Source organism: Nestor notabilis, unplaced genomic scaffold, assembly GCF_000696875.1.
Source record: "Nestor notabilis isolate BGI_N333 unplaced genomic scaffold, ASM69687v1 scaffold20112, whole genome shotgun sequence".
Lineage (NCBI taxonomy): Eukaryota > Metazoa > Chordata > Aves > Psittaciformes > Psittacidae > Nestor > Nestor notabilis.
In genome coordinates, this window is record NW_009920007.1 from 4,457 (window position 1) to 14,809 (window position 10,353).

Genomic DNA, 10,353 nt, shown 5'->3' on the forward strand with positions numbered 1-10,353 from the left:
TGCTGATTTCAGTGAATGAAAAAGTATGCATTGGATTCTAAATTCTGTGCCAAATTACATAACATAAGCAATATAAAACTTACTATTATAGCAAGAATAATGCACGACTGGAGAAGCTCTAAGGAAAGAAAGTTCTGGTGTCCTCAACATAAAAAGGACATGGAGCTGTTGGAGCAAGTCCAGAGGAGGGCCACAAGGATGATCAGGGGGCTGGAGCACCTCCCGTATGAAGATAGGCTGAGAAAGTTGGGGCTGTTCAGCCTGGAGAAGAGAAGGCTGCATGGAGACCTCATAGCAGCCTTCCAGTATCTGAAGGGGGCCTACAAGGATGCTGGGGAGGGAGTCTTCAATAGGGACGGCAGTGGTAGGACAAGGGATAATGGGTTTAAACATAAACAGGGGAACTTTAGGTTAGATATAAGGAGGAAGTTCTTTACAGTGAGGGGGGTGAGGCACTGGAATGGGTTGCCCAAGGAAGTTGTGAATGCTCCAACCCTGGAGGTGTTCAAGGCCAGGCTGGACAGAGCCTTGGGCGACATAGTTTAGTGTGTGGTGTCCCTGCTCATGGCAGGGGGGTTGGAACTAGATGATCTTAAGATCCTTTCCAACCCAAACTATTCTATGATTCTGTATATCCTAAATTAACCTGATTATGGAAGCATACTAGTTCACCAGATTTTCTAGGAGTGAAAGAGTCAGTTCTTCCCTGTTTGTTACCTTACTAGTGGATCACCCCAGAGAATCCCTGCCTCTAAATAACCTATTTTTTTCCAGGAATTACTCTGAATTTATAAGTATGGGAATTTTGTAACTAAGTATTGGGTTCCTTTACTTGTCTCTCACATTGTTTTTTTTTTTTTTTTCTTTGTTATTTAACCAACCCCAAACAATTCACAAGCTCTCACCCTCAGGCCACATTTCAGACTTAGGAGAGAAAATTACAGAGAAGATGCATCAAGGAATTAACAGAAATGGTGGCTTTTCCTCAGCTGTTGCTTTGTCCATGCAGGCTTTGCCTTGCATTGTGTTGAACATGAAGCAGTCTCTGGCTTGCACTGCTACAGAATTATGGTAGTTCTCTAAAAAGTCAGCTCCAACTACAAACCAAACAAATGAACCAATAAACCCCAAACAAATGAAAATCCCTCACCAAGAAAAAGCAGCGATTTTTTTTTTATGTAGGATTCCAAAATTATTTCATTCACTCATTCAGCTCATTTATCTCATTCACTGCTGATTTCTCCCTCTGCATTTTCGTACTCTGAAAGTAGCGAAGCTGAACTAATATACCCAGAGACAAATACAAGATGAAAAGAGAACAGGGAGATGTGTTACCAGCAAAAACTACTTGAAAGGGGAATTCTGTGAGCTATTAGCTTTCCCACTATCTCTGCTAATGCTTTCTTGCAGATTGCCTCTAGAGAAATGAATCATCTCTTGTCTTGAACTACTCAGATACGCACTACTTGTTTATTGCTTTTTTCATTGCTAAAGAGTGCTGTTTATGGCTTTTTACCTGTAACAAAACTGTAAGACCCAATGCAGTGCCTACTCTCTATTTTAAAACCCCCCCATTTTTTATGCAGTGTGTGAACAAGATAATTGGCAAAGCTTTTTGGCATCTCGACTAACAGTATTAAACATAAAATGGAAATATATAAACATATAATGGAAAAAATATATATTAAAAATATATTAAATATATAATGGAAAAAAATAGTGCATAGCAATCAAGGTTGTTATTGATACAGTTTTAAGGTTATAGAAAGAAAAGTTAAACCTCTTTATTTCATTATTATTAAACTGTGCCACTTCAGTTGGATTACTGGAGACTTCTTTTCCTCAACACTGGTAATATTGCTTCCATGAATACAAATACCCTTTATTCCAGTTCTTCTCCCTTCTCAATTTATAACTTCACTAAAACTTATTCAATATTATGATATCATTTCATCTCGGAAAAAAGACAACAGAAGGAGGATGTGATTGATTGTCTACACAAGGTTATGAACAGAAGGGAGAAGATGGGTAGGAATTGCTTATTCACTACTATCCCAAGGTGATAGCTCTGAATGAAGGTAAGTTTAAAAAAACTGATCAAGACAAACAAGTGGTATTTCCTGCAGTATTTAGGAAATTCTGGCCACAGGACATTGTGGATGCTGAAAGTTCACAGTGGCTCAGAGAGAGATTGGTCATATTCACAGCACAGAAATTCACTGAGCTTTATTACAAAGACCTACTTTCAACTCAACGTGCTTGCACTGCAGATTGCTGGTGGCTGGATAGCATGGGGTTTACTCAGCCACTGGTCTTGTCTTAGGCTCTTCCCTGGGTGTAGACATTTGGCCATTTTTGGAGATAAAATGTAGAGCTAAGCGGACACTTGTTTTGATCCAGATGAAATGGGAGTTGGGGCATTTTGGTTGGTTTGTGTATTTATTTGGTTTAGTTTTTTTTGTCTAGGTGTGTCACATTCCACTCTGTGCTGACATGCCTAAGCTTAACAGCAATGGCTTCTTCCACAGTGTTCTCTGAGTTTAGGTCCCTTTAAATATATTGAATATATCTCTTACTAGTACTGTGATTTGGGAACCACCTCCTTTAAACACAATCTTGTAAGGCTCCTCATTTGCCCAGGAAATTGGTGCAAACCTCAGACATTGCCTGCTTGGTGACTTGCACAAATTGACCGGCATACCTAAGATGTACTGGCACATAGAATTATTCAAGAGATGTGTGTGTCCTACACCTGCAGGGATGCTGGAATCCAATTGGGAGACTTGTGTTTGTGGACTGCTCGTTTAATCACTTGCTTTAGTTTTGTCATTTTCTTTGCAGTTTTGTATAATTCAAAGATATCTCAGAAGAGATTTAAGTACATAGTCCATACCCCAGATGCTTAAAATCATGATTTAAAATAGGCTTAGCCTTAGAAAGTTGAAAATAAGAGGTGCATGAGGTAGGTAAGATTAAAAAGAACACGTATGTGTTCAGATCAAGCAAGTACGCATTTTTTTAATGTGGGTAAGGCCTTTATTTCCCCTTTGAATGCCAAATATTTCATGAGTATACCTCACAAGGATTCCTTATGGTGGACAAGCTTGCCATGCCTTTAGCTGCACTGAAGTGTTTCTGAACATACACATATTTCACTTGTTTTTATTAATATGACTTGTTAAAAAAGGACTGTGTGAACTTTTACAGATAGACGATGCATGCTCTGCCTACCTGTCCCCAGATTCCCAGCCTCAGGTGAGTCAGACAGAGGTGACTTTATTATTTTGATACTGTTTGTTATATGCAGTAGGATTGGAAGTGTGATACCTGAGTTCATGTTTTCTTTGTATTAGGTGTCCAGTACACTGGAAGAACTTTGTTTCTTGATCTTGGGATTTCTCCAGAAACCACAGGTAACGCACATGAAAGTCTACTTAGCATTTCTGAAGCTTGATTCATATAATTAACTCTGAGGACCAAGTACCTGAAGTGTCACTCAGTGCCGGAAGTAATACTATCAGTTCTTACTCTGAAGTGCTATGTGTCCTAATCCAACAGATATTAAAGATAGCAGGGGGACTCCAGTGCTTGGAAAATAATCTCCAGGTTGGATACAAGGTTTTAGGTGGTTTTATTACTCTAGATTGTAAAAATTATGAGCTCTCAATGGAGAAGAAATGTACTTAGGAGAGTCTAAGGATATACAAAGGAGCATCTGCTAAACCCATCTACTGTTCTAGTGGAGAGTAATCAACGCTCTCTACAGAGTTTGAAAAGAGTAGTTACATTGATAAGCAAAGACTTGCAATATATCTGTCAAGGAAGGATAATCTTCCAACCCAGTACTGAAAAGTTTATAATGCAATCAAAATTGTCCATTGCTTTTTCCCCACCCCTCCTCCATTTCCCAACAAATAAAAGCCTCTCTACTCATTCTTATTCCCACAGGGCTTAGATGAAAAAGACAACACCAAAAGGGTAAGATTTCTACGTATATTTTACAATCACACTAACATTGTCAAGAATATAACGCCCTTGCCCTGTTTTGTAGTAAACCCCCACTTTTAATTTTTTTGAACAGTTCTTATTTCATTATTCTAAGACTCATGACTCAGGCAACTCAGACATCATGGTAAGTGGCATAGCACCTCCTGTGAGTACATGTGTGCTTGTACATAAAGCCAGGGTAATGTTCCTTTTTGCAGTAGTCTCTCCAACTGTATATCAAGCTCAGAAATGGGAGTTTCATGTTTAAGATATAAAGTGTGTTTTAATAACATGGGAGAAAATCATCAATACTGTACAGGTGTGAAAAACATTCAGACATTCATGGAATCCCAACTGCATCTTAATCTTGTAGCTCTGACATTTAAGAATAAGATCAGATGCTTTTTTCTGGTGCTGGAACATAACATATTCAGTGAAACAATACAGATCTATAGAAGCTGAGAACATGACCATAAATATGAAGAACTCATAAAGATTTTTTTATTAATTAAATTGTATGGGGTTTTACGCATGTCATAAATTTGTACCAGGCAAAATACTATCTAAATCTCACTCAGACTTTGAATAGCATTTTAAATGAAAAATATGATTTAAAAAATAGTCTAGTATTGTTGCTATAAAAATATTCTTACAGACCAACAAATAAACTACATGTGATCCATTCTCGCTTTTAAAGTGCAAGCATAATCTGTTGTTTCTGTACATCTATGTGTTTTTTCTGTGCACTGTAGGATTTTGAGAAAGTTAAACATTTGCATGTTTTGTCATTTCTTAACAGTCTTATATGTTAATGTCCATTTTTGCCTTGTTCTTTACATTTCTTCAGAAACATGTGGTATATTTTCTAGAAAGTAGTGTTGCTGATACAGGGGCCAGTGGTTTTATGACAGAGGCTCTGGAGGTTTTAATGCTAATCAGGCCACAGTGAAATGAGCTATTTCTCCTGTTGCTCCTGGTTAAGATTTTACTGCATCCCCCTTCGTCTCCATCCTGGATACCTTTGGCTATGCCTGCCCCCAGAGATTTCTGCTTTCTCACTTCTTCTGGTTTAGCTGTTTGGTTTTCTAGCTCAGTTCCCATAGATACTAACTTTGATGAGATCCATCATTCCTTGGCTTTATTAGCCTCTTCCCACTGACTGCAAGACAGAGCCCAGGTGGGATGCCCTTTAACTCCTCTGCTCATGTCAGACTTCACTTTTTGTAGATATTATGGTGACACACTGCCTACCTTAGGCAGACAGCATAAAATTTGCTCCAAGTAGGCAAGTTCATTTTAGCTATTAAGTACATTAACACTTTGTTAACTCTAGTTATTCTATGTAATTCTTTTTTGTATTTTCTAAGTATTTACATGAGCTTACATGAGTATTTACATTTACATGATTTGAAGGTTTAAAATGATTAATAGAACATAGGTTTTTCTGCTTTATTTCTCACAGTGGAACTCTCTCCACAAGCCTCTATGGTTGTGTTTTGCCAGGGTGGCATTTAGGCTGCACACAATGCCACTGTGCTTAAGCAGGATGTCTGCAAGGCTTTTAGAAAACAAGGAATTTCATGATTGGAGCTTGTCTTTTAGGTAGAGTGACTAGTGCCATGGTTACAAATTTTACTTGAGAATGGATCCCTCTTGTGCACTGTTTTCTAGCAAAAAATAATTTTTTATGCTGCAATTTATGTTATTTTGAAGTAAAAATGACCTTTGCAGTACAATGGAGATTGGAGCTGCTAACTTCCATTGTAGATAACTGTAGAAATGTTAGCATGAGTACTGTATGGAAATATTCTCTGTACCACTCGCAGAGGCTGATCAAAGTCTGAATAATTGCAATTGTCTGGGCAAGAAGTGTGTAAACAGTTCTGAACTTGCAATGAGTAAAGGTGAGGACACAGCTTTTCCCTCCATCATTCTGAGCCACATTCGTAGTTTAAATATAAATGTTGGTACCTGTTGTCAAGTCAGAATGATAAAAAAAAAAAAAGTTTCTCAAATAACATCTTCAGTCGTGTTTTTGGTGCATGTTTCGTTCATAAGCCAATACTGCGGGAAGAGACTTTTTTCGCATCATAAGGTCTGAATTTCACTGTTGCTCGTGTGTCTGTGTTCATGTCCTCTCAGTCTTCTGTCCTGCATCCTTTACTGCAACTCGTTCCCCAGCTTAATGAGAGAAGACTGAAGAGATACAAACTAGACGTATGTAATCTTAAACTCTGTATACTTGCATTCTCACACTGTGATTCATTACCTCTTCTAAAAACGTCCTTGTAGACCTTTCTGCTCATAATTTTTATTTTCATTATTTAATATTACTCTAGTATATTTTCATTAGAAACATGAGGGTTTTCTATACTTTAATTAGTGGAAAAAATCCTCCTGGTACTTAACATTTTAAACCAAAAACTGCTGAAGTAACATACACTTAACATAGATCAGTGGTAGAACACAAAGCTTATGTATCAAAATGGATCTGTTAGTCCTTTTATAAAAGACTTTTTCTAAGTCTTTCAAATTTTATATATGCAAATATATTGCACTGAAGTTATATTTTCTAAGGGGTTCTTCCATATCTCCCCTCTTTCCCCTCCTGTTTGGAGTTCAAATAATATCTACTCCTTAAATATGTATTATTTATGGCCTATAGCTTTAAGAATTTCCAAGTAATTTATAGGCAATTTTACTGTTTAATTTAAAGTGCAGATTAATACACATTTTGTTGGCAAGTCAGTCTAAGACACTGAACATGATAACTTCCAGAGGGCAGGCACTAAAACAGAACTCTAAATAACCATACTTCTTCACAAATACATATGTTTCTGTATACATATATACAGGCAGGTAAGTGAATATACATGCATATGCATTACAACTATTTTTTTAATATCCCTTGGAAGATTAGAAGGTGGGTGTTACAATGAAGACAGTTTTTAGCTTCAGTTGTTTTCTAATACTAACCTTCTGACATGAAATCAAACAAGAAAACTAGGTAAACTTCTTTGAGATGTCTGTCTATAAGCAGAGAATGATGTATTGACATAAATCACAATTCCATGTTAGCAATTGTACTCTTGATTCCTTTTATGTTCTAGATCAATTTCCTTAACTTGTAAAAGCTGCCTATTTTTTTGCTTGTTTTTAGTTTTGTTCACTCTTTGAAGAGAAAAAGTAAAAAAATAATGAAATACACATGCTGTAAGACACTCCAATGGCAATGTACAAGACTCAACAGACAAATTTTTATCCTTTTGAAATACAAAAAAACTATAGTACTGAATGGATTATAGATCTGAGATGGGTATTTCAAAGCCAGGTAATGCTAGAACGAGATGGATAATATGAATAAAAATCATACAGATGTTTTACGTACAGCGAAGAACCTGAGTAACGTGGTATACCTGGTGAACTAAAGTCAAAATTAAAAGCATGATCTTGACACACCTCTGGGAACAGTCTGGGATCTCATTCTTGGGAGGAGCCCAAGTATTTCTGATATTTAAGCTTTGCATTGTTGTCTTTCTGCGAGGTTTGAAGACCAACTCCAGTTTGTCGATAGAAACTCCTCTCTCCTGCAGGCATTCTAGTTGTGTATGGCTAATGAAAGTTGAAGGCAAAGGCTGCTCATCATTACTAGAACCATTCTAAAGCAATATGAACCAAGCCAAAACTTGAGGAGGAATCTGGCTGTCATTCATATGTTTTCTGCTATATCTACATGCCATGTTACTGACATGGAGCAATACACAGAAAGCATGCCTTAAGGGGCAGGACTGTATAATAGTGCTGAAGAAATACTTTAAGTATGTACATAGATAACCTCTCTCTTGTGTATTAATTTACAAGGGTAGACATGATTTAAAATACTTTTTTTCCAGGAAGAACTTAACGGACCTGGAGGGTTTCAAAGCAGAGGATACTTTTTCTACAGGGTATGGTTTGTTTGACTTTTTTTCTTTGAATTTTGTGCTAAGCATTACAAACCAAAATGTACAGAAACCAGTGAATTACAGTAACAATTACTCTGACTGAGGGAATTTTTTTCAGTAAGAGCATCCTACCATACAGGATTACCCAAGATCTGCTCAAGACATTTTCTTGGATTGAAATAAAAGCATAGTAGGTAATTTTAGTACGTATCTTATTGTTTGTGTATACACACTACCATGCTATGCCTTAATAAGTCGTTGGTCATTATGTATATAATTCTCATAGAAAGTTCTAGAAAACATAGCATATCAGACAATCCCTCTAATAGTTTGTTCAACATGGTACATTTGCATGTGATATAAATACAATGCCATGCTTACACAGTGTATCAAAACAGCTACTGGGCCTGACCCTCCCTTTTCCCTTGTGTTTTGTCCAGTACGGTTAGAAACTAGATAAGAAATTCTCACGAGAACAAAACTACCCTGTTCATCCTTTACGCCATAGAGTCCTTTTACTCCATTCTAGCAATTCTGACCAAGTTAAAGATGACAAGTGTCAGACTTATAATAACTCTCTTGAATGTGATGAATTTTTTTTTTTCTATTTAAATAAGAAAGTGGCTAATGGTTTTGTTTAAAGAAGTGGCTATGATTAGACTTGATGATCCTAAAGGTCTTTTCCAACTTAAATGATTCTATGATTCTAAAGAAAAGACATCAACTTTGTATGGTTGCATTTCTTATGTACCAGGCTTGCATCTTTAGAATTCTTATGACAGGCCAAAGTTATGGGTAATATCACTAGCAGTGCATTCACAATGCCAGAGTAAAAAGCAAATCCTCATTAAGCTCAGAAAGACATTTTTTTAGCAGCTTTTGGAGAAATTGTATCAAGTCCCTCAGTAGTGGAAAATATTTCTGAGAATGATCATGATGAAAAGGGAGAAACTCTTCGCCTACGTTAATGAACACAGTCTAAAAATAAAATCATTGAGCGGCACATATTTGTTTGTTAATTGCAGCAAACACTTATAATGCAATAAGAACAGTCTGAAAGCACATTTTAAGAAAATGAAAAAAGAACGAGGGATAATGGTCTCTTAGAGTGCCTTCTTGTGGCTTTCTCCCCCTTATAAAATCATACAAGATGGGCATAATTCATTCTTCAATCTATACAAAGAGAATTTTACTGTCTAATTCTCCTCCAGAGGTGGATATACATTAAATGATAACTGGTCTCAGGTTTATATTTAATGATGATGATGTTGACAGAACTGAGAAGTTTACCAGTTTCTATACACACGAAGTTGTGTGGGGATTTGTTTACAGATCATGTATTGAACATTTTTCTTTCAGCCACGCAATGGAAGGAGATCAGTGGATTTTCGCTAAGGAGGTATTTATTTAATATTCTTAATCATAACCTACATTTAAGTAAGTTTATTTTTATACAAATAGGCCACAATATTTATGTTGAGAGGCAGCCTCAGAGAGCCTTTGACTGCGTAGCCAACTTAGATTTCCACAAACTTCTCCCATATGTGTTAAATTAATGTATCTTCAGATGAAGTGAATAGAAGCTGTAGGTACTCAGTTCCTAGAACAGCGAACACAGGGCTGTTTCAGGCAGCAAGAAATGGAAAATATCCCAGATTCAAAAAGAGTTTGAAAATTTACCACTGATGGTAAGTATATGCCAGGAAGAACTGATTCAACTACCTGTCAAATACATACTGAGAAGTAAACTGACATCCTGGCGATAATCTTACACAGGAAACATCACACTGAAACTAAGTCCAGCCTTCAGAATCTAATTCAAAAGCATTCAACTATATGGAGAGATATAAAAAAGTATTCCAATATTATAATGCTCTCTTTCCTAACACATTTTATAGCTCTATCATAATTTAGGTATTTAGTGTTTTATCATACCATCAGCTAATGCTTTTTCTTATTTTTCAGGATTTTAGATTCCTGAACTACAACTACTGCTGCGGGAATGCTGAGTACATGGACATACTGTTTTCCTTACAAAAAATTATTCATTACTAATGTACAAAGTCACTAGAATGTAAATGTTCTTAAGCTACGTTCTGTTAAGGATTCAAATGTTTCTTTACTTTTTTGATTATACTAAAATCATATTAAAATTATTGCTTCCTAGTGTTGTGATGTTTACAACTGTGTGTAATGTAACTGCAAAATCAATGTGTGCATACAACAGACATTGCCTGTAACACCACTGTTACGTGCATTTTTTTTTCTCTTATAAATAAAGGCACTCAGTTGTTTTAATGAGAATGTTTGCAGTTTAGACTATCGTATTTTTTGTATATATATATTGTGATGTGTGCAGTCTTTAAAATCACAGCTTATCTAGGCAGGCCAAAGAAAAGGTGTGGTTTGGTTTTCACGATGA

General features: G+C 36.4%; 1 protein-coding gene across 1 annotated transcript in view; it reads left to right on the plus strand.

Moving 5' to 3' along the window:
- NMU (neuromedin U) overlaps nt 1-9,326 on the plus strand; it is a 10,492-nt gene extending 1,166 nt beyond the window's left edge. The window contains exons 2-8 of the mRNA XM_010010499.1: nt 3,208-3,255; nt 3,354-3,413; nt 3,949-3,978; nt 4,082-4,132; nt 6,130-6,204; nt 7,881-7,934; nt 9,291-9,326. Coding sequence (XP_010008801.1) covers nt 3,208-3,255; nt 3,354-3,413; nt 3,949-3,978; nt 4,082-4,132; nt 6,130-6,204; nt 7,881-7,934; nt 9,291-9,326 — 354 coding nt within the window. The remainder of the gene's footprint in view (nt 1-3,207; nt 3,256-3,353; nt 3,414-3,948; nt 3,979-4,081; nt 4,133-6,129; nt 6,205-7,880; nt 7,935-9,290) is intronic.
- The last annotated feature ends 1,027 nt before the right edge of the window (nt 9,327-10,353 follow it).